The sequence below is a fragment of the Gracilinanus agilis genome, chromosome 1 (genome assembly GCF_016433145.1).
Source record: "Gracilinanus agilis isolate LMUSP501 chromosome 1, AgileGrace, whole genome shotgun sequence".
In the NCBI taxonomy this organism is placed as follows: domain Eukaryota; kingdom Metazoa; phylum Chordata; class Mammalia; order Didelphimorphia; family Didelphidae; genus Gracilinanus; species Gracilinanus agilis.
The window spans coordinates 92,097,002-92,120,953 of NC_058130.1; the positions used below are offsets into that span (position 1 = coordinate 92,097,002).

Here is a 23,952-nt window from a genome sequence, read left to right on the forward strand (position 1 = left end):
GAGAGTGGGTTGCCAAGGGGCCCAGAGAGCCGAGTGCAGGGCTGGCGGCGGCGGCGGCCTCGGTGAGTGAGGGAGTGAGGGAGGCCCTGCCGCCCGGGGCGGGGTAGTCGGGGCCGCCCGCGGCGTTTAGCCGCGCAGCCCTTCCGCCCGCCCGCCCGCTCCCGCTCGGCCCAAGGTCACGGGGAGCCGGCCCTGGGCTGGGAGGCTGGGAGGCTGGGAGGCTGGGAGGCCGAGAGGCCGGGAGCCCAGTCTCCCAGCTGGGGGGGGCGGGGCCGGCCCCTCCTCCGAGGTCCCCGCCCCTTCAGCGGCTCTACGCCGGAGGAGGGTAGGAAAGCCGGGCGTCCAGAAGCGAAGGAGGAGGGGATGGCAGATTGACGGCGAAGAGACTCTTCGCATTTGGTAGGCGAAGTCAGGGCCCAGAAAGGCTTCCAGCTGGAGAGCCGAGGTCCGCTCGTCGCGTGCGTGGGCCCGCCCGGGCCTGCGAGGCCCTTAGTAACAATCACTAAAACACACCTAGAGGACCCCGGGGGAGTAGAGTGGCCGGACTGACCTCCGTTCTGAGATCCCCTGAAGGGAGGGGTGCGGGAATAAGGTGCTAGGACAGGCGGGGCTGAGACTGACATAAAGGCCAACCCTACTAGGGCATCTCCCTCCACTCCCTTTCACCTCTTCTGTACTAATCCCTCAGGTTCCCTTCTCATGCCCATTTTAGAGACCTGCTCTTATGATCTCTAGGGTTCCTTCTAAATCCTGGGAGATAACTGGGGGGTGGGTAGGCTATGAACAGCTTCCTCTCCGTGTGTTCACTTTATCCTTATCAAGAGGGAGAGCAGGGCTAGCAGTAGTATGTGGGAGTAGGCAGGCTCCTAGCATGGCAAGGAAGCCCTGGTGCTGATTTCTCAGCATCATAGGTAGAACATTATCCGTGTGTGTGCAAAGCCCAATTCTGGTCATGGTGAAAGAATCTGGAATATGGGGAAACCCCTCAGAGACCTCCAAATCCAGCAGGTAAAGTTAGTATGGGCACAGATCTATGACAAAAATTATACAAAGCCAGCTATATTAGAGGCAATCCTAAGATTAAGGATCTGGTGGAACCTGGAAGAAAAAGGGCATTGAGTACTGTAATTAGGTAAGAGGGGAGATCTGCAAAAGGTGAGTCTGGAAGGGGCAGCTAGGTGACTCAGTAAATAGAGCCCCTGGGTTCAAATGTGACCTTAGATACTTCTTAGCTGGGTGACCTCTGGAAGTCACTTAATCCTGATTACCCTTACCTTTCTTCTGCCTGAGAACTGATACTACTGATTCTTAGAAGGTAAGGGTTAAAGAAAAAAAGATGAGTCTCGGGCAACATTGATAGATGGTAAGAATACTACAATTAAATGGTTAGTAAAGTAACCAAGTAAACTATACCAAGAAGGCAAGGGACTTTCTGGATCAGTGATTGTTTTTTGTTTGATGAACACAAAAAATAGTCAGCAAGCATTTATGAAATGGTTACTATGTGTCAAACGCTGGCACTAAGCCCTGGAGATTGACAAGAAAAGCAAAAACATTGTTCCTGCTTTCAAGGACCTCATGTTCTATTGTGGGAGACATGTAAGTGACTATATATGTACATACAGAGTATAGATAGTGATTAGTCTCTGAGGAACGCCTGAAGAAAGCAGAGGAGGAAGACCAGGAAAAGCCTCTTGCAAAAGGTAGGATTTGAACTGAGTCTTGAATAAGCCAAGTGGGAGCAGAGCATTCTACTCATGGGGGATAGCCAGTATATTAGGCCTACCTACAGTTTACAGGCCCTTTCTTTCCAGGACATTAGAATCAGAACCATTAGAAGATAAGCACCTTGAGGGTGGGGACTGTTTTATTTTTGTATTTGTATTCCCCAGAGCCCAGCACAATGTCTGGCACATAATAAGTGCTTAGTAAATGCTGTTGAAAGGATGAACTAATCAGGCAGATAAGGCTGGTGAAGAATAGTCCAGTAGCTGGGAGAATGTCAGTTGCCAATGCTGAGGGTGGGAACACATGTTCCAAGGTTTCTCATGTTGTTAAACCTGTAGTAATAAATGCTCTCCCTTTTGACTCCACCCCTTCCCCCATATGTTGCATTTATGGATCAGCGACTCCTATAATGCATCTGCCTTGAAAAGAGGCAGTATAGAGAGAGGCTGCCGGTGTGCATAGAAACTGGAACCTTTCCCTTGTGTCAGCCTTTTGTGTTGTTTGAGGAGATGGAAAGAAGTAACTCCAGTTCTGCTGAGTAGTGACTTTAGTCCTAATAATTGGAAATTAGATGGGGGGGGAATGGTAGAAAGTTTCCTGTTGTTGCTTAGACCCCTAGGACCTTGCCTGATGATTCTTTTCTTCTCTAAGCATTTGAAATGGATTATGATAGGGGCTCTCTGAGGGGGAAAGAGTAGAGAGTCATTTGCAGAGGCTACATGGAGATGTTAGATTGGACAGGGGGGACAAATCTTCTGGTGTCAAAGGAGAAGGTGCTAGTCTGTTCATGTGTATGCCTCTTGTTTGCCTAACCCTTACATAGTTTGCTATGGTTCTCCCTTTCTCCTGTCTCCTCCTACCTTCAGAAGAGTATTGTAGGAAATGGGAAGGAAGCCCAAAATTGGTTGTAGAGGGAGATGGGAGTGGGGGGTGGGGGCAGTCCTGGTGCTGGTGTTTAACTTTGTTATGGGCTCTGTGTTCTGGAGCTTAGAATGAGTTTTGTGTTCAGTGTTCAGAGACATCCATTTATACTTTCATAGCCTAGGCCCCATTGGATGGTGCAGGGAGTGCTGTGTTTCCATCTAAGCCCATCCTGGTGGTTCCCCAGGGCCTTGAGTTAGCACCCAGACCTCACCACTTATTAGCAATGGAAACTAGACCTACCACTGCTAATGATAAAGTGGCATGTACTTTAGATGACTAAGCAACAGAGTGAAATTGAAACAGAATGACAAGGCTCCAGACTGCCTTGCCCTCCACATACCCTCTTCCTTATCCCCATCATGGGCATGTGGAACATTGAAGGTGGGAGTAGAGTTCTGGCTAGAGCCTGAGAAATTTTCTGGAGGAATACCACATGAATGTGGTCTGCCTTTGCATGTCAATCTCTCTACTAGGGAGTAAAGCCCTAGCAAATAAAGAGGGACTGGGTAACAAACCTGAGAGTTGTGGCAGTCAGGTTGGGCCCAGGTTTGCAGAGAATGAGAGCTAATGCTTTCTTGGCTCTTGTCCACTGCTCTTATAGCAGCTCTTGGTATATGTAAGGGAAGCAGAGGAAGCTGGAGCCCTTTCCTTAATCAGACATCCAAGCAAGGCACTGGCCAGTTTAAGAGCCCCAGCCAAAGAGGTCTGCAGCTGCCTGTATCATTCACTTGGCCCTCAGAATAGCCCTGACCAAAGGCCCTGCATCCAGTTCAGCCCTATAGGAATGTGTGCCCTGGGCCACCTCATTCACTTGCCACACTTGCCTTTTTTATGCATGTTCTAGTCTGGAGTCAAGAGAAGAACTTGAAAAGTACCCCAATAGGAGCCAAACAATAGTTGGGATACCTTTCCATGTTGGTGCTTGTGGGGAATCCAAAAACATTTCCTTTGGCTCAAGCCAGGACTTGGCAGTTAGTAGACTCCCTCTTTCTTTTCTGGCTTTCATTCTGTTCCCAGGGCTTTTTCTCTGACTGTCCCTCCTGCTGACTTTTCAGGGGCTCAGTAGTTATCCAGTTCCTTTCTCAGTGATTATCCATCTTGTATCTCTGTCCTTTTAAGCTGCTCCCTCTTGCTCAGAACTACAGGTGGTCGGTCATCTAGTATGGCTTATTTTTTCAAATATAGAAATTGAGGTCCAGAAAGATTTGTTGACTGGCTGAAGTTTATTGGGTGGCAAAGCCAAGATTCAAACCCAGGCCTAATGACTCCAAATCCAGGATTCTTTCTTTTGGTATATATTTAATTCAGTATGACCTTGGTTCAAGTGTTGTGAAGCCCTGCACTAATTGCATTAAGATGTACTTTTTGTCAGGGCAGCTAGGTAATATAGTGGATAGAGCACTAGGTCTAGAGATGGGAAGATATGGGCTCAAATTTGACCTTAGACACTTCCTGGCTATGTGACTTTTGGTAAGTCATTTGATCTTTATTTTTATTTTTTTAATTTTTTTTAAACCCTTACCTACCCTCTTGGAATCAATACTGTATATTGGTTCCAAGGCAGAAGAGTGGTAAGGGTAGGTAATAGGGGTCAAGCGACTTGCGCAGGGTCATATAGCTAGAAAGTCCGCTCAATCCACTGGGCCACCCAGCTGCCCCCCACTTGATCTTTATTGTCTAGCCCTTACCACTATTCTGCCGTGGAATTGATACTAAGAAGATAAGAGGGTTTGTTGTTTTTTTTTTGTTGTTGTTTTTTAATGATGTACTTTTGGACTAGGAAGGCAGTGGTGTCACATTCAAATAGAAACCAATTCCTGCTAGAAAACCACAAATTAACGTTATGTTTTGTTGTAATTTTATTTGTTAAACATTTTCCAGTTGCATTTTTTATCTTTTAAACTCTTGCCTTCTGTCTTCTAAGGCAGAAGGGTGGTAAGGGCTAGGCAATGGGAGTTAAGTCACTTACCTGGGCTCATACAGCTGGGAAATATCTGAGGACAGATTTGAACCCAGGACTTCCTATCTCCAGGCCTGGCTCTCTATCCCCTGAGCCACTTTGCTACCCCCTTCCAGTTACATTTTACAGACTTTGACACTTATTTAATAAGAAAGATAAAAATAAATAGCTACAATATGAAGACTTTTAAGTTTCTTCCCTGGGTACTGAATTTCTTCTCTTATTCATTCACATCCAAAGTCTCAGTGGTGGGTGGGGTTCTCTCCTACATACCAAAAGCCCTTACCATATATCAATACTCTTCTTACTCTCCAAAAAACTTCTAGGACTTAGCAGGGAGTAACTAGGGCCCATTTTTCCTTAGGTCATTTGTTCCTCACTGGAGAGTTTGGCCACAGAGAGTCGCCAAGATAGCTGGGCCAGGAAGAAAACGTCGAACCCCTGACCCAGACTCCATCACTGACCCCGGTGGATTCTGGGTGTCAAGTAAGCGGCTCAAGATGTCCGGAGGGGCTAGTGCCACAGGCCAGCGAAGATGCCCCCAGGGGCTGGAGGATGCCACCAACAAGAAGAAGCAGAAGGATCGTGTGAACCAAGAGAGCAAGGATGGGGAGCCCAAGAGAGGTAGGAGCTAGACATGGAAAATGCTTTTATAACTCCAAAGCAGCTAGTGGGTTTAAGTTGATATTCCCTTTGCCCTTCTCCATTGATTTTTTTTTTAAACCCTTAACTTCTGTGTATTGGCTCCTAGGTAGAAGAGTGGTAAGGGTGGGCAATGGGGGTCAAGTGACTTGCCCAGGGTTACACAGCTGAGAAGTGTCTGAGGCCAGATTTGAACCTAGGACCTCCCTTCTCTAGGCCTGACTCTCAATCCACTGAGCTACCCAGCTGCCCCTTTCTCCATTGATTTTTTAAAAAATAAGTTGTCCTCTACATAGATGGAGCATCTCATTCCTCAAAACCAGCCCAACCCCTGGCTTCATCCCACTGAGACAGAGAATTGGCATAGAAGATTGGGAAGGGCACTAGATTTAAAGTCAGAAAATTTAGCTTAAATCTCAGCTCTGTGACCATGAATCATTCATTTTTCTTCTCAGAATCTTTATCTCCTCATCTGGAAAATGGGGATATTCCTCCTTGTGCTCATTCCTTTTTTTTTTTTAAATCCTTACCTTCTGTCTTAGAATCAATACTAAGTATTTGTTCCAAGGCAGAAGAGTGGTAAGGGCTAGGCAATGGGGAATAAGTGACTTGCCCAGGGTCACACAGCTAGGAAGTGACTGAGGCCAGATTTGAACCTAGGATCTCCCGTGCTCATTTCTTCTAGTACTATTCAGGGGAAAATCTTTAGTAAACCTTCAAATGATATAGAAGTGGAAGTAGTTAATACCAGACTCCCCTCCCCTAATGATTTTTCTACCTTGTAGTGAATTGGAGGAGGGGAGGGACTGTCAGTTGATCCTGAGTTGCAGGTTTTAGGGAGTTAAACAGGCTTTGGGCTTGAGTGACTCTGTATCTCCAGAAGCAGTGAGGGAAGAAGAGTAGGCCTTCAGCTAAGCCTGAGCCCTCCCCCCTATCCCTCAACAAACGGAAAGTATACTTCATTCCTGACCTCACCTCCCTTGCCTTTGCTTTTTAGGGCCTGCCCTAGGGTTGAAACCGTATACCCTTCAAGAGGAGCAAGAATTCAAGGAAGGTAAGTAATTGAGAGAGAGGTTTGGCTTCTCACTTGACCTGTACACTCTGAATGTGCTCAAGGACCAGCTATAAACATATGTGGATGAGGGAATTCTCTGAATGAATATACTGCCAATAACAGTATACAGGCTGTTGAAGGTTTGAGGATAGGGAGCTTTTCCCTGTCTCAGGCTCAGGCAATAGCTTGCAGTAATGATGAGTCTTGCCTGGTATCTCAGGGAACCCATGAGAGCTTCTCTGGTCTTATCTGTGACAGAACTGCTGCTAGATTGGAGGCAAAATGCAGATGAAGTGATTGTAAAGCTGCATGTGGGGTCTGGGCCTTTGCGGATAGAAGAAGTAAATGTGGCCTTCACCGATACAGACTGTGTGGTGCAGTTACCAGGTTTGGTTCCAGGTGTGGGTGGTGGGTGTGTCTGGTTCTCTGTCTGTATATATCCCCACAATGAGCACAGAATGAGGGAGGTCTTATTCCCAAGATAGGCAGCTTTTGCCCATTTGCTGCCTTCTCTTTCCCATGGACCAGTGACTCCCAAGAGCTTTAACTGAGAAATTGAGGAGGAGCAGAGATTGGGAGTTACTGAAGAGGATAGAATCAGGGGAGGATCTGGAAGTATCAGTAGTTTCTATTGCTTGTCCCCCTTAGATGGTCGGCAGTGGAGCTGCATATTTTATGAGGAGATTGAAAGTTCCTGCAGCAAGGTCCAGGCCCGAAAGGGTGGTGTCCTACAGTTGTTATTGCATAAGAAGATTCCACTTCAGACCTGGCCTTCCCTCCTGGTGAGCTTTTTCAGTCTAGAGCCTAGAGATCTCTCTGGGGGAGTGCTGAAGTGGAGGGGTAAAATATCAGAATTCTGAGGGGAAAGTATCTAATATTGTGGTGTCTTTGCAGAAAAAGAAGCCTGTTAGTCAGGACTTGGGACTTGGGGCCCATTGCAAAGAAAATGGACAAGAGGTGCCCTCCAGTCTTCTAGAACCGGGATCTAGCCCAGAACTCCAAAGAGAGAAACCAGAGCCACGAAATCAGAAGCGAGCCCAGGGCCGAGGCGAAGCAGGCACAGGAACAGGTCCTGGAGCTCAAGCAGGACCTAGTGCCAAGCGGGCAGTGCACCTCCGGGGGGTTCCTGAAGGGGAGGCCTCTAGGGGCAGCCCAGGTCCTCGAGGTGATGGCTCTCCCTCTTTAGCAGAACCCACAGTTAAGGTGAGGTGTACAGGATGAAGTAAAATGGGTCCTTTGCACTAGGAAGTGGTTGGATCTATAGATGACTTTTTAAGTGTTGATCCATATTTTCCCATGAATAGCCTGTTTCAGCAGAGCCTGAGGCATCTGTTGGGGAGCCAGAGCAGTCATCCTTGATAGCCCATCATACTCAACAGTCCAGTCAGGAGGAAAATCAAGCCTCTTCTCTAGAGAATCCCCAGGGAGGGGAGAAGATGCTACCACACCAGAATGAGATAGCCTGCCCAGCCCTCTCCCAGGGTAGAGAAGAGGACCAGAATAAGGAGGAGGTAGCAACAACTTCAGAAGCTACACCTGATGGTATGGGTGAGTCATGTCCTGGGCCTTGGCTGGGTGCAAATGACAATATATAGGATGTAAGGAAGAGTGATGTTGTAGTGATTTTGACTTGCAGGGACTCATTGGTAACACTTATCCTGGAGGGAACTTAATTTTGACCTGGGGATGACAAGGGTAGAATTGGTGGTGACTGTGTGATTCTGGTTGGGCAAAGAAAATCTATGGCAAGTCTAATTATATGGTTCTGCACAGAACTCAAGCCAGAGCCAGAGCCTGAACCTGAGCCTGAGCCCATGGTAATACTGACATTTGTGAAGAATGACTCCTATGAGAAGGGTCCAGATTCGGTGGTTGTACATGTTTATGTAAAGGAGATCTGCCGGAAGACGTCCCGAGTACTGTTTCGTGAACAGGATTTCACTTTGGTTTTCCAGACCAAGTGAGTGAGTCTGCATGGATGGTTAGAATAAGAAATGGGGTATGGCTGGGATATGATAGAGAAATGAGAGGGACATATCCAGACCAGCTTATCTTGATGCCTTTCCAGTGATATGAACTTTCTGCGGCTGCACCCAGACTGCGGACCACATACTATCTTCCGATGGCAGGTGAAGCTCAGGTATAGTCTCATCCACCCCAGACACCTGTCTTTTCAGGGTGGGCTGGACTGAGGGTTGATGCGTCTAGGACCCCTGATTTGGCTTTTTTATGGTGCTTCCAACTTCTGAGCTCACTTCTGTCTTAAGCCTAGGGATTGAGGAGCCTTTGAGAAGGTGGAAGGGACTTGGGAATAGTGATATCAAGGTTGATATTGCCTGGGGCTTGGGTGGGACTGGGAAGTTGGAGGGAGATCTTCAGACCATATCTTTTATTTGTGGAACAGGAACATGATTCAGCCAGAGCAGTGTGTGTATCACTTCACTTCTTCACGAATAGACATCTGCCTCAGGAAGCGGCAGAGTCAGCGCTGGGGGGGCCTTGAGGCCCCAGCCACACGAGGTCTGCACCCCGAGCTCCCCTCGTGTCTCCCCTTCCTGAGAGCTCATATTATGTTATTTCCTTCCCCTTCCAGAGTTCTTCTCTTTTGTTTCTTCAGGTGCTCACCTTATGTCTCTCCTCTCAACAATTACCCTTGGGTTCCTTTTCTCCAAGTTTGATTTCCCTTATATCTCCATCTTGGTTCTGTCTACTATCATCCTTCCCACTTGACTTCCTCTAATCTTGTGTCTACCACTGTACCATCTGTCCCCCATTAAATTTCCTTCTTTTTCTCATTTTCTCTTGTCTCTTTTCTTCAGTTCCTTTAACTGCTATAAACCCTTCTTTTTGTGTCAGGCAACTGGGGAGCAGGGCGTTCCTGGTCCTTGTGGCTATCATGAAAGGCCTTGCTCTCCTCCCCTCCATGTGCTGCTAACCACCAGCCCCCCATTCCCTCTTTTTAAGGTGCAGTGGGTGGTGCAAAGGTTGCCATGCCGACAGGCCCAACTCCCCTGGATGCAGCCCCACCAGGTGGCTCCCCTCTGGCCAGCCAGGAAGAGACTCGAGTTGGGGAGAAGGAAAAGGTGAAGACTCGGACTGAAGAATCAGGGCTGGACAGTGTAGCAGTCCGTACTCCACCAGAGCATGTGTCCCTGAAGCCAGAGCCCCCTCTCACCTCGGTGAGCAGGGGACTGGGGAGGGGGGGTAGTGGGTGGATGGTAGCAATGTAGCATGGATGCCCTCCATGCTCAACACACTGTCTACCCTTCACAGCCCAAGCCCACATGCATGGTCCCTCCCATGCCTCACAGCCCCATGAGCAGTGAGAGCGTGGAAGAGGAGGAGGAAGAAGAGAAGAAGGTATGCTTGCCTGGTTTCACAGGCCTTGTCAACTTGGGCAACACCTGCTTCATGAATAGTGTCATCCAGTCCTTGTCAAATACTCGAGAACTTCGAGACTACTTCCATGGTGAGGCAGGCTAAGGAAAGGGCTGGGGTGTGGAGTCTTATTGGACCGTGTTGCTCTGCCTTACACTTTCCTCTCATTCTTCTGCCCTGGTATTTCTAGATCGTTCATTTGAGGCAGAGATAAACTACAGCAATCCTCTAGGCACAGGTGGACGACTGGCCATTGGCTTTGCAGTGTTGTTGCGAGCACTATGGAAAGGCACCCACCATGCCTTCCAGCCCTCCAAGCTGAAGGTGAGCTCCTCCATGCTCACCACATGTCTGTCCCTCACAGCCCAAGCCCACATTGCATGGTCCTTCCCATGCCTCTTTTTTATTCTATTTTAGCCTCTTAAATCTTGTCCTGTCCTCTAGCCCTATGCATTTTGCTCTAGTCTTTCTTGTAAACCTTATAGGAAAATATTCTATTACCTTGTGTATAATTATAAAAGAAAGGGCAATTATGTGGCACAGTGGATAGAGTGCTTCACCTGGAGTCAGGAATATTCCTTTTCCTGAGTTCAACTCTGGCCTCAAGACATGTAATAACTCTGTGACACTGGACAAGTCACTTAATAATTTTTGCCTCTGTTTTCCTCACCTGTAAATGAGCTGGAGAAGGAAATGGCAAACCACTTCAGTATCTTTGCCAAGAAAATCCCAAATGGAGTCACACAGAGTTGGACACGATTTAAAAAAGCAACTGAACAACAAAATTATCATGAAAGAGCCATAGTAGAATCTCTGCTCTCCCAGTTACTAGCTAGGTCACTTACAGCAAGTGCCTATAAACTAAAGCATTGTGTAAATGGCAGGTGTTATTATTACTATTTTTTCTTCATAGCTTCATTTTAACTTTGTATATTGGAAGTGAGGTGCATATTGTTTTGTGTTAAGGCACAAAGAAGACTGGCTTTGAATCCTGAGTCTGCAGCTTATTAACTTTTTGACTAGGCAATTTACTTCCTCTGCCTGAGCCTTAGTTTCCTTGCCCATAAAATGCATAGGGATGATAACCTTTACATTATCTCCCTCACTGGGGAGTGCTTTATTAGAGAAGTGCTCTGTAGTTCTGAAAGTAATGTAGATATCAAATTGGTATTCCTTCTCATAGGCCATTGTGGCAAGCAAGGCCAACCAGTTCACTGGCTATGCTCAGCATGATGCCCAGGAGTTCATGGCTTTCTTGTTGGATGGGCTGCATGAGGACTTGAACCGAATCCAGAATAAACCCTATACGGAGACTGTAGATTCTGATGGACGTCCTGATGAGGTCAGTGCCACTTGTACTGGAACTGAGGAATTGGGTTGGGGAGTCGGGGAAGGGAATAATTTTGAGAGGCCCTATGGCTGAATCCTCCTCTCTCTTTCCCCTCCAGGTAGTTGCTCAGGAGGCATGGCAACGGCACAAAATGAGGAATGACTCGTTCATTGTCGATCTGTTCCAAGGACAGTACAAGTCAAAACTGGTGTGCCCTGTGTGTTCCAAGGTGGGCAGGGTCCCCTACAGAGCCTAGAGTAGAGGATTGGGCTCAGTCTGACCAGAATTTGGCAGATACTTAAGCATTTCACTGTTATCTGCTCTGTACTCAACCCAGTGCTCAGCTGCATTTTGAGGGAGGTGGAAGTAAACTTAATTTTGCTAGCTTAGATTTAAAGTCAGAGCTCTCTTCCCCGGTCCGTTCCCCCCACCCCCACCCCCCACCCCCCGACAAGTCTCTAGGCCTGAGTTTTCTCCTTTGTAAAATGGGAGGTATTCACCTCCTTCCAGAGATGATAGAGACATATTATTTTCAGTATAGCCAAAAAAGGAATATTTTTGCTTGACTTTGCGTATTTGTTAGAAGGGTTTTGTTTTCCTCCATGGTGGGAGGAGGTGGAATTGATGCACTTAATCCTTGTTCATTGGAAAAAATTTTTTTAAAGTTTAAAAAATTATAAGGGAGTAAAAAAAAGTAAAATAAGAGACATAGAGATGTTAACTAGCTGATATTTCAGGTCCACTGATACCAGGAGTGGGAGGTAATTAACTATGGCTCAGTATTTAGTTCAGGCTTAATGGAGAAGAGAGAATAGACATGGGTTCATAAATAAAGTGTAGTATTTCAGTTAAGTAGAGAGGAAGGCATTATTAAGATGTAAAGTTCACTGACAGAGGAAGAAATAGTCCTGGAGGTTTAGTGTCTTATCTAAATAGGTAGTAAGTTGTGGAGTTTGAGTTCAAAGCCTAGGCTGCTGACCCCAATCTAGCCCATGGTATCTCTGGGTGTTAAGAATATGATATAAGAGAGGTTTGGAGGGAGAAATCTGCCTATAAGTGAGTAAGGAGGGGAACAAAGAAAGCAGGGCTGCTGGAGCAGAAGAAAATAAATAGGAAGGGCAAAGGTAGGTCCAGACATGCAGAGCCTCCAATGCCTGGCCATGTGGAAGTCAAGCAGGATGTAAGCAGGGTGTCAGAATTTGAATTCCATGTATAGACTCTGTGTGACTTTTGAAAAGGCAGTCCATCTCTCTGAGCACTAGGTGGTGTCACTGTGCACAGAGCCTTGGACCTGAAGTCAGGAGGAGCTGAGCTCAAAATCCGGCCTCAGACCCTCATGAATTGTGTTATCCTGGACAGGTACTAATCTCTGTTTGCCTCAGTTTCCACATCTGGAAAGTGGGATCATAATAGCACCTATGTCCCAGGGCTCTTATGAAGAACAAATGAGATAATAACTGTAAAACACTTAGTTAGCATGGTTGCCTCTGAAAACTAAACTAATATCCTAAATCCATTGATTCTGAGGACTTGGTTTCCTGAGTCAAGGAATACCATTTAGGAAGACCAGATTAGTGTGTACAGGAGAATCTCTGGGGAGGCTTACCGATTTCCAGGACATAGTAACTTTTGTACCCTAGTGGGAACAGCACACAAGCACACAGCAACCTCTGTGACTTGGTGCAGAAGTTGAGGACTTCTTTGTTCAGCGATGTCTGCTGGGTGGTTTCAGCTCTCCATCACCTTCGACCCATTCCTGTACCTGCCTGTCCCCCTGCCTCAGAAGCAGAAAGTGCTCACTGTGTACTACTTTGCCAAGGAGCCACACAAGAAGCCTGTCAAGGTGAGCAGCCCTTGTACCAGCCTGCTGAGACTTAGGGCCTTCAGCCTTCTTCCTTCACCCTAACCATGCCTTCTGTCTGCTCCTGTCATGTCTGACTCTTAATATTCTTTCATTGTAGTTCCTGGTGAGCATCAGCAAGGAGAACTCCAGTGCTATGGAGGTGCTTGACTCCCTGGCCCAAAGTGTTCATGTGAAGCCTGAAAGCCTTCGACTGGCTGAGGTTTGGCCTAAAGAAAACTTTCCCTGCCACTTTCCCACAGAGATCCTGTATCTCCAAGTTCCCTTCCTGTCCCCTCCCCCTTTTTCTCCCTTTGAAGTATATGTTTGGATATTCCTTTTCTCTCTTTGAGGTATTTGTTTAAATAGTTTCACTTCAGTTTGGGGCTAGCAGCTTTAAAGGTAGGGATTAAGAATTTCCATCATGAGCATCCTTTATCTTCCTAAAATAGTACCCAAACTACAATAATAGTTTAAACTATATTATTCTCATAGCGATTCTGTGAGGTATGTCACAATTATATATTTTGGAGATAAGAAAACTGAGACTTGTGAATTGTGATTTGCTCATAGTTAATAAGTATTAGTTTCAGAATTTTAATCCAGTTCTCAATTAATAGCATGATTAATGGGTATAAAGAATGATCCCAAGCAGGAAGATAGGGAACAATATTCTAGGACAGATATATGGCATGTATAAAGAAAGAAGTAAAAAAAAGAAAGAAGGAAGGAAGAAAAGATGTAATAGGATTGAGTACTAGTCCTTTTGGGTTGTTGGGACTTAATCACAGAGTCACTTGCTAATACAGAGGAATAGTGGCATGGGAAGGGAAGGGTGGAGATGGAAACCAGTTCACAGATGCTTAAGATTGGAAGAGTCTTTAGCCACCATATTGTCCATCCCATGCATGAAAAGGATCCTCACTAGAATACTTGACAGGTGGTCATCCAGACTCTGCTTGAAGACATCAAGGAGGGCACAGGGGTGCTTAACATTTTCCTCTTCCTGGAAGCTGTGTCCTCTTTAATAGGCTCCAAATTACATTTACTTTTGGGGTCACCAATATTACCCCTTTGTCTCTTGCTGCGTCCCCTGTCTTCTACTTGTAGAACTGATTTTTCATATTCAGGTGTAAAACTATTCATTTATCTATATTGAATTTTTAATTATTTTTCCTCCTAGTGCTCTACTGTAGGGGTTCTTAACTTTTTTGGGGGTATGGCCCTTTGTCAGTCTGGTGAAGCTTATGAACCCCTTTTCAAAAAAATGTTTTGTTGCCAACATTAATTATGGAAGGAAATGCTCAGAGGTTAGAAATACTTCAGTTAGAGGTTAAAATATGCAATTTTTTTTCTTACTCATTTTCACAGACTCCCTGCAACCTATCCCTAGAGAGGTATGTTGACCTTATGTTAATAACTTTTGCTCTAGCCAGTCCAAGGCCTTATATAGTTCTTATGCTACCAACTTTATGCCATTTGCAGAATTGATGAACATATTATCCATGCCTTTATTCAAGCTACTGATAAAATGTTAAACCAGTACAGGGTCGAATTCTGATCCTTGAGTCATATATGAAGTTCTTCTGCCCCATTGACATTGAACTCTACCAACTACTTTTTTGAATTTGACCATCCAACCAGTTTTTTAGCCATCTAATTGCATTATTGTTTCATTCATCTCTCTCTCTTCTCTACAAGAATAATGAGATATTTTATCAAAAGCTTTACAAAAATCTAGATAAATTATCCACAACATTCCTCTCATCTACTAACTCAATGTTCTTGTTTAAAAAGAACACGAGGTTAGTCATTTACCTGTCTTTGATCAAGCTAGCCTGGCTCTTTATAGTCACTGCTTTAATTCTCTCCTTAGGTATTTACCAGCCATCTTTTAAAAATAATCCATCATTCTAGAATTTTCTCAGGAACAGAAGACAAGTTTCTTGGCCTGTAATTTGGTGACTTTGCTCCAGTCTTGTGACACTGTGGTCATCTCCCCTAATTACTTAGAGATCACTGAGAGGTGTGACAGCCACATCTGCCTGTTCTCTAGGGGTGTAATCTACCTGGGCCAGGAGATTGGAATTATTCAAGGGTAAATCAGTGCTCTCTTATTGTCTACCATTTTGCTAGTCTTGGGTGTCGATTAGCTCTCCGCTTCTCATCTCTTTTCTCTTGTTTCACTAGAAAGGTTATCTTTTTTAGAGAAACTAACTTGGAATTGAGTATCCTTGTCATTTCTCTGTTTTCAGGTATAATCAGCCCATCATCTCCCTTGTGTAAAGGTCTTGCTCTTTTTTTGATTTTTCCATTTTCTCAAAACATAGTCAGAAAACTCCTTTTTGGAGTTCTTAGTTTCCCTCAGCTCCTCCTGAGCTTTAGCATTATGGACACTTTATATAGTTATAAACTCTTCTATTCCTTTTTTGCTCCTTTGACCTTGCTTCCACCTATGGCACATTTCTTTTTAAAATCTAGATTGGTTGGAGAATTCCCCCTGTATCCACAGGAATCTAACTCTATAGAGTCAAATCCTGGTTTTCTTCCTCATGGGAATTGTTTGCCTTTGTGTCTTCAGAACCCAATTCTAGAGCATCTCCTATTCCTCCTAGGTCAAGGGTTCTTGCTTCAATTGTCTGAAGTCTGCTTTCTTAAAATCTACAGCCCTAGATTTCTCTATCATAAATTACTCATAGAGTGGTAATTTCCTTCCCTGGTTCACATCATCCCACCCCAGCAAATGGTCCCTCCTTGTAATGAAAATGGATCTGGAATAGAATATCCTCATGTTGATTCCTTCATCTTTCGAAGGTTGAAGCTTTCACTAATGCAAGCCAAGAAATTATTAATTTTTTTTTTGTCAGAGAGCTCCAGATGTCTGCATCATTGAAGTCCCTGTTACTACAACTAGGATTTAGAGTTGTGAGAGGAATCTAGAGGTCATCCAGTCCCAACTCCCTCATTTTATTATAGATGAAATTGGAGAACAGAGAGAAGGAGCTTCCATTTATTGATCCTTATTTGAAAAAAGCCATAGGGTAGTTTCTGAGCTAGGATTCAAAGCCATATTCTGTGGATTACAAATCTAAAACCACCATTATCGACCCTCAAAAGGCAATAGCCTAGACAGTTAGCTCCCAGGTACCTGTGTAGTTGGGCAGTCTTTGTGATCTCTGCTGACTTCTTACCAAAGATTAACTAGTTTGTCACATGAAAGACTTCACCAGAAAATGACAAATTTCTTTTTCCTAAGTCATATACAATCTTGGGGGACCTTCATTTTTCTGGATTTAGTTTAAGAATTTCTTTGTCCTAGTGACAGTTTGTTTTAACCTCTCCATACTGTATCCTTTGATATAGAGCAGAGACACTCTATTCCTATCATTATCTATAGTGCCTACTATGTATGTTCTTGACCAATGGGGATTCCTAAACCTTTAGGATCCTGAATCCCCCTTAATTTCCAGCCCATTTTTTCCAGCAGGTTTAGTATCAGGATACTTCCTAGACAATATAGAAGAAAAATCCCAGGCTTTAGTATTGTCTTACTTATCATTCCTTATAGCACAATAGTATTCCATCACCAACATATACCACAATTTGTTCAGCCATTCCCCAATTGATGAGCATGCCCTCAATTTCCAATTCTTTGCCACCACAAAAAGAGCTACTGTAAATATTTTTGTACAAATAGGTTCCTTTCCCCTTTATTATCTCTTTAGGATACAGACCTAGATCAAAGTATATGCTCAATTTTATGGCTCTTTGAGCATAGTTCCAAATTGCCTGCCCTCCAGAATGGTTAGATCAGTTCAAAACTCCACCAACAATGCATTTGTGTTCCAATTTTGCCACTTCCCATCCAACATTTATCACTTTCCTTTACTGTCATATTGGCCAATCTGATAGGTGTGAGGTAGTACTTTAGGTTGTTTTAATTTGCATTTCTCTATTCAAGAGTGATTTAGAACATTTTTTCATATGATTATTGATAGCTTTAATTTCTTCATCTGAAAACTGCTTGTTCAAATCCTTTTGACCATTTCTCAGTTGAAGTCTCTGACTTTGGTATCCAAGGGACCTTCTTTCAAATCTCAGTTCAACTATTTGTGTAACATTAGGCAAATTATTTTAGTGTTGGGTCTTGATTTCCTCCCTTATAAAGTGAGGTTGGAGTAACTGACCTCCAAAGGGCCTTTAAACTTCTCATATTTTATTTTGTGATCCTATGACCTTAGATTTAAAAAAAAAAAAAAAAAAAAGCAAATTTGTTCACTTCCTCTCTCAGTGAGCAAGAAGACACTTCTTGCTTCTTCATTCCATCTTGGAATTCTCCAGCTAGGTCCACATAAACTATATATAAACTAAGTAATCCTCACAACACTCCACAATAGTGACTTGATTTGCAAGGTCTTGGTAGCAATGGATCATTCTCAACCTTCCTATACCCATATAAAATCCATTTGGATAGATTGAGAAATCCAAGAATCTTGACTCACAGCTGCTGTAGGCTATGTTTTATTAATGGGATTCAGAAGAAAAGAATGTCATTTTTTTCTTATTGCTACAATAATGAATAAAGGATTAATCATACAACACTCTATTACGGCCATATGGACCATAGTAGGTCTGGAAACCTAAGTTTCCTAATCTGATCTTTAGAGCAAGAAGGACATTGATTTTAGAGGGCATCTAAATAAGGGTTGTAAAAGAATTTGAGGCCATACCATCCGAGGATCGGTTATATTTACTTTGGAGAAGAGATTTAAGCTATGTGATCATTGTCTTCAAGTTTTTGAAAGGTTGGCATGTAGAAGATAGGTGAAATTTATTCTGCTTAGCTGTAGAAAGCAAAAGTAGGAATGATGGGTGAGAGTTTCAGAAAGGCAAATTTTGGCTTCATGAAAGGAAAGAATTTGCTAGAATTCTTTCACAGGTAGAATTGTTACTGAAAGTAGTGGGCAGTTCTTGAAACCAGGGATCTTCAAGTAAAGTCTGCATGCTCATGTGTTAGGATATTATAAAAGCAACTCATTTTCAGGTATACAGTAGACTTAAATGGTTTCCGAAGTCTCCAAGCTTTGAGACTATGTACTTGCACCCTTCAGTTTGGAACTGAGTTGTTTTTTTTTAATACATACTCCTAATAGTATTTCCCTGGTGTTTCATTTCAATTCTGTATCTATTCTTTTCCTATGTAAACAAACCAAGAAAGACATACTATTGTAAATTGTACAGTGTAATGGGGCAAAAGGAAAAGAGGGAATAGATGCCATATAGGGATATCCATTTAGAGAGGCAATGGCAGAAAAAGGTAGAAAAGCTTTTAGGGGTTAAGTCTTTTCCCAAGGCCAAGACCTGAAGTTGGAGGTTAGAAATGAATGGAAGTTTAGCAATTACTGATATATAAAGGCCTGGTAGCCAAGGACAAGAGTAAGATGCAATTGTCAAAGCTTGGGTTGGAAGGGTTGTTATGTTAGCTATACCATAGGTCTAAACTAATATGAATTCAAATAATTGGCTCTGTTGTATTATTCCTCAATCCCCAGATGGACTAGGAATAGAGAAGAGGGAAATAGACCCTCCAGCAGACTATGACCATCGTATAGGCATGAAGTGATAAAGGACCATGCACCACACTGGTGACTGTGTCAGAGGAAATAAGGAGGCTTCTATTCAAGAGATGTTATGAAGGTAGAAATGACAGAATTTTGACAGCTGATTGATTATAGGGAAAAGTGAATATTTGAGGATGACACCTAGAAGTGAGACTGAGTGGGATAATGGAGGTGTCCTTGACAGTAATAAAGAAGTTAGGAAGCGAGGAGGGTTTAAAGGGAAAAAATAATGATTGCAGTTTTGGATATGTTCAATTTAAGATATCTATAGGACTTTTAGGTTGAGATGTCTGATAAGTAGTTGTAATGTGAGAGCAGAGATAAAAGATTAAGACTGAACTAGTAGATTGGATCTGAGAATCATCTGCATAGAGATGATAATTGAATCCATGGAAGCTGATGAGACCAAATGAAATAGAAAAGAAGTGGGCCCAAGACAGAACCTTTGGGGGCTCCTATAGTCCTAGGAAAAAGTCTGTCTACCAAAGAAGACAGAGAAGGAGCTGGCAGACTAGAGAACTATGAGATGGGAATGCTACAAAAAAACTAGAGAAAAGAGAGCATCAAGGAGAAGATAATCGAAGCATGATATGAAAGGTGCATTAGATAGATGATAAATGAAATTTTATATTAATTCTGAAGAAGGTCTTCCCTTGTATTAGTTATTGGTGATTCTTCCCTTCCCTTCACCTCCCCTCCAGGAAGATTAGGTAATGAAGACTTCTTGGAGGTGGGATTTGAAATAGTAAAGCCTGTGTTGGAATCTGGGTGTTCCAGTGACACCATTTGCATGTAGCTATATCAGCCCCAAAATGAGTGATTTGACTCTCATCATGGAGAAACTTCTGCCTCCTATAATGAATATGTTGTAATTACAATTGGCCGTGATCTTTGAGATCATTTAATTCCAGTTCATTCATTTCTATATCAAGAAATATGACCCAGAGAGGAGAAGAGTCTTGTCCAAGTTATACAAGGAATAAATAGAAGACCTACATTCAAATCTAAGACCTGTAACTTCATTCAGGGATCATGCCCTCTCCTCTGTTGCTTTCCTGCTCTATCCTCTTTGGGAATTAGCCAGCCATAAGACTCTGTTAAATCTACTTAGGCCAATGCCCATTTGGATGTATGAGGAGCCTAGTGAGACAGGAAGCAGTAGTGTGTAGTGGAGAGTTCACAGCCCTCCTAGTGTGTAACAAGGGCCATATCTTTTAGCCTTCTTGAGCCTCAGTTTCATCTGTAAAATGGAAATAACTTTTGTACTACCAACCTCAGAGTATGGTTATGAGAGGAAAGCATTTGGTAAACTTTGAAGTCTTATAGAAATGTCATCTGCTTTTACAGTGTTTAGGCTGCAAAACGAATCCCAGCTCTCAATGCCATGAGATATTACCAGTCGACTTACTATCAGATACTTGTTCCTCTTGGAGAACTCCCCTCTCCCCTCCCTTTTCCTCTACTCTCTCTCCTTCTTCTTCTTCCTCTTCCTCTTTTCTTTCTTTTCTTCTTCCTCTCCCCCTCCTCTTTCCTTCTTTATCTTCTCCTTCTCCTTCACCCTCCTCTTCCCCTTTTCCTTTCTCCTTTCTTTTTCTAACTCTTTCTTCCTCCTTCTTGTTCTCTCCTCCTGTCTCCTTTCTCTCTTCCCTTATCCCTATGCCCCTGCATCCCTGAGCTCCATCCTATCCATATTCCTAGTGGGCTATCAAGGATTTGCTTTACCTGACACTGGGTAGTTTCAAGGAAAGGATATTGGGTGGCTGAATGAAACCTTTGTGCTCTTACCCTTTCTTTAAACCAGGTGATTAAGAACCGATTTCACCGTGTATTCCTGCCATCACATTCACTGGACACTGTCTCTCCTACTGATCTGCTCCTTTGCTTTGAAGTGCTGTCCCCAGAACTGGCCAAGGAGCGGGTGGTAGTCCTTCAGGTGCAGCAGGTTGGTCTGCCCATACACCCAGTTAGAAAGAAAAGAAGAGGAGGAGGGGTGGTATTAAAAATTAATAAAAAATGGAAAGGAGGACAGATTGGAATTTTGCATCCACAAGAGGGACTGGCTGAGAAAAGGTCTTGTGTATCCTTCTCTAGCGTCCTCAAGTACCCAGTGTCCCCATTGCCAAGTGTGCTGCCTGCCAGAAGAAGCAGCAGTCTGAAGATGAGAAATTGAAGCGTTGTACCCGCTGTTACCGTGTTGGTTACTGCAACCAGTGAGGCAGCTTTCTATCCCTACCTGGTCCTCCCCTAACCCTTCCACACATTACGGGCCTTGGTTGTCTGAGCACAATCAATTATCCCTTAAGCCTTCCCAAAGGTGATACTTCCCCACTGAGCCTAGGACTTTTACTTCCAACATGCACCAGAGATGTCTGGGATTAGTCACATTCTGGTAGCAACCTCCCCACTTCCCCCTTGGCCCCTACTTGCTCTTTTCCTTCTCTGGGTAGGTGAGGTAGAGCCACTCATACCTGTCCTTTTCGTAGGGTTTGTCAAAAGACTCATTGGCCAGATCACAAAGGCCTGTGCCGTCCAGAGAATATTGGCTTCCCCTTCTTCATCAGTGTCCCTGAGTCCCGCCTCACCTATGCTCGCCTGGCTCAGCTCCTGGAGGGCTATGCTCGGTGAGTACATCTATCCCAGCAGAGATTGGATCGGGGGAGAAGGGGCAAAGCCATTTGGACTCTGATGGACTTCTCACCCCAACTCTCTAGGTATTCTGTGAGTGTGTTCCAGCCACCCTTCCAACTAGGCCGTGTATCACCAGAACAGAGCCCTCAGGTGCTAAGCAGCTCTACACCCCCTGTGCCAAGCACTTTGGAGGCAGGGGATGGGGACCGGGACTTAAGACCCTCACCAGAATCCCAGGCGTCCCCTACAGTGGCTGAGCTTGGTGACACAGGTTCCTCAAGGAGCCGGGCACCCTCTGAACGGAATTCTGTGCCCAGTCTTGACACAGGCCTCTCAGAGTCAACAGTCAGCATACCTGGTGAAGGAGGATTTTCCAAAGACACTGTTGGGGAGAGGTTGCTCAGGCCTGAAGGTAACAAGACTCATAAGTAAGAAGGACTGATTTCCATGGTCATGGGAGAGGCGAAATGATTTCCTCAGTTGAAAGAAGGATCTTCTTGATAATTAAAGATATCATAGAGTGTGAGGGGAAAGGAGTCAGGAAGAGTTTAATGGAGGAAAGTGACTCTTGAATTGTATCTCAAAGGGAGGCAATTTAGCAGATAAATTTCATTTGGTAGGAGGAGATGGGAAAGTAGGTGTGGGGACTAATATGAAAAAATGCCCTGAGAAGAGAAAAGGCAGGGTGAAAATACAGTTACAGTCTGGTTTGGCTGGAACGTAGAGTGAGAGAATGATATAAGTATGAAAAGGGAAATTGAAATTAAATTGTGAGAGAACTTCAGGGCTAGAGTCGGCACTTTGTACTTGAGTAAGCAGTGGGGAACATTTAAGGTTTTTGAGTGACTAAGTGGTAGGCATGATGGTACTAATGCATTAGGAAGATAATTCAGATAGTCTGTACAGGTTATTTTAAAGGGTGGAGGGCCCAGAGATAGGAAAAGTGGCTAAAATGGAAGTAGCCCGAACTTGGTTATAGCAGAAGTTGAAAGGAGTGAAGCCAAACCCTAATGAATCCTGAGGTCTCAGAGGTGAAGCTTTGGGTTGGGGATTCTGGCTTCTGATATGTGTAATTTCTTGACAGCTGCTGTCCCAGGCTACCAGCACTCAGCTGATGTCCTGAGTGCCCATCCACCCCCATTTTTTATCAACAAAATTGATTCTACCAACAAGGAGCAAAAACTAGAAGACAAAGGTGCCTACCCCTTCAAAATAGGCTGGGGGGAAAGGGAAGGTTGGGAAAAAGATGGGGAGCAAATAAAACCTGGATTCCTGGGGGGCAGAGAGCATGGGTCCTGGTGAAAAGAGGAAAACTAAGCAGGTATATGCAAAACCCCTCTTCCTACAGGTGAAACCCCCTTGGAATTGGGTGATGACTGCAGCTTGGCTTTGGTTTGGAAGAACAACGAAAGGCTGAAGGAGTTTGTGCTTGTTGGCTCCAAAGAGCTTGAGTGTGTTGAGGACCCCAGCTCAGCCAGTGAGGCAGCCAGGGCTGGCCACTTTACTCTGGAGCAGTGTCTCAATCTCTTCACCAAACCTGAGGTGTTAGCCCCAGAAGAAGCCTGGTAAGGCTGGGAAAATATTAATGAATTGGAAACTCCAGGCCCAGATTATCTGTGCTGATAGGAATCATAGAACATAGAACACAGTGTTAGAACATAGAGCATAGGTTGTCACAACTGGGAAAAAAGCAAAATAAAAGCACAGAATTCATGAGCTGAAAACTGGAACTAGAGCAGAAAACAGCTGGAAGAGATTACAGAATATGGGGTATTTGTATTGAAAGGGTCTTTAGAACTGTCATGATGCGGAAGGAAACTTAAAAATCATCTAAACCAGTGGTTCCCAAACTTTTTTGGCCTACCATCCCCTTTCCAGAAAAAATAGTTAGCCCCCTGGAAATTAATTAAAAAAAAAAAATTTAATAGCAATTACTAGGAAAGATAAATGCACCTGTGGCCATCACCACCTCCCTGGATTGCTACAGCATCCACCAGGGGGCGGTAGCACCCACTTTGGGAATCATTGATCTAAACCAACCTCTTGGTTTTATAGATGTGAAAACATGTCTTTTGAGGAGAATAGGACTTGCCCCAGCTTGCACAGCTAGCTGGTGGTAGAGCCAAGATCAGGACTCAGGTGAAGCCTCTGGAATTGTACTTGTTATGTTGTGGTGTTTTTTTTCCTATAGCTTTATACTTTGAGGAACATTTGAATCCCCTTTCCTAGCAAGTATTCTGAGGGAAGGAGCTCTCCTATCTCAGCTCTTGACCTCAGCTCAGGGCATCCAGAGACAATTTGTCCTCAGAGGCCCCTGTTCTAATGGGGTACATATGTAGGTGCATACAAGATAGGCACTAAGTAAAGACAAGGCATCCTTGGATGAGAAGGCACTTGCATATTAGGGGTACTAAGAAAGACCTCTTTAGGAAGGTTCATCAACTGAGCTCTGAAAGCCAGGGATGCTAAGCCCTGGAGACTGGAAAAGGGATAGAACCTTCGTGTATGAGGAGCAGCACAAAGGCCAGAACAGTTGGATTGTAGAAAGTCTAGAGGAGTGATGTGTAAGAAAACTGGAAATAGAAGAAAGGGCCAAGTTGGGGATGGTTTAAATGTCAAATAGAGGAGTTTGTATTTGAACATTGTGGTAATAGGGAGCCACTGGAGTTAGAGTGGAAGGTGACATAGTCAGACTTAGATTTTAAGATCACTTTTGCAACTATCTGTAGGAAGGATTAAGTGGGGAGAGACTTGAGATAGGGAGGCTGGTTAGGTGCAGGGATGATGAGAACCTGAACTAGCATGGCTGTGTGAGTAAAGGAGAAACAGATGAGAAAAATAATGGAG

General features: G+C 44.2%; 1 protein-coding gene across 5 annotated transcripts in view; it reads left to right on the top strand.

Moving 5' to 3' along the window:
- The first annotated feature begins 6 nt into the window (after positions 1-6).
- Positions 7-23,952, top strand: part of USP19 (ubiquitin specific peptidase 19) — a 29,591-nt gene continuing 5,645 nt past the window's right edge. For 2 of the 5 annotated variants that reach the window (XM_044679262.1, XM_044679031.1), the window contains exons 1-23: positions 7-62; positions 4,977-5,236; positions 6,252-6,308; positions 6,567-6,695; positions 6,957-7,090; positions 7,203-7,511; positions 7,613-7,856; positions 8,082-8,268; positions 8,377-8,448; positions 8,713-8,828; positions 9,273-9,487; positions 9,582-9,777; positions 9,877-10,010; positions 10,870-11,028; positions 11,135-11,245; positions 12,749-12,859; positions 12,978-13,079; positions 20,279-20,419; positions 20,569-20,687; positions 20,961-21,098; positions 21,189-21,517; positions 22,190-22,300; positions 22,454-22,670. In XM_044679262.1, coding sequence (XP_044535197.1) covers positions 5,113-5,236; positions 6,252-6,308; positions 6,567-6,695; positions 6,957-7,090; positions 7,203-7,511; positions 7,613-7,856; positions 8,082-8,268; positions 8,377-8,448; positions 8,713-8,828; positions 9,273-9,487; positions 9,582-9,777; positions 9,877-10,010; positions 10,870-11,028; positions 11,135-11,245; positions 12,749-12,859; positions 12,978-13,079; positions 20,279-20,419; positions 20,569-20,687; positions 20,961-21,098; positions 21,189-21,517; positions 22,190-22,300; positions 22,454-22,670 — 3,455 coding nt within the window. In that variant the 5' untranslated portion in view covers positions 7-62; positions 4,977-5,112. Of the gene's footprint in view, positions 63-4,976; positions 5,237-6,251; positions 6,309-6,566; positions 6,696-6,956; positions 7,091-7,202; positions 7,512-7,612; positions 7,857-8,072; positions 8,269-8,376; positions 8,449-8,712; positions 8,829-9,272; positions 9,488-9,581; positions 9,778-9,876; positions 10,011-10,869; positions 11,029-11,134; positions 11,246-12,748; positions 12,860-12,977; positions 13,080-20,278; positions 20,420-20,568; positions 20,688-20,960; positions 21,099-21,188; positions 21,518-22,189; positions 22,301-22,453; positions 22,671-23,952 lie in introns of all 5 variants that reach the window. The other 3 variants (XM_044679075.1, XM_044679196.1, XM_044679139.1) reach the window with 3 other exon arrangements.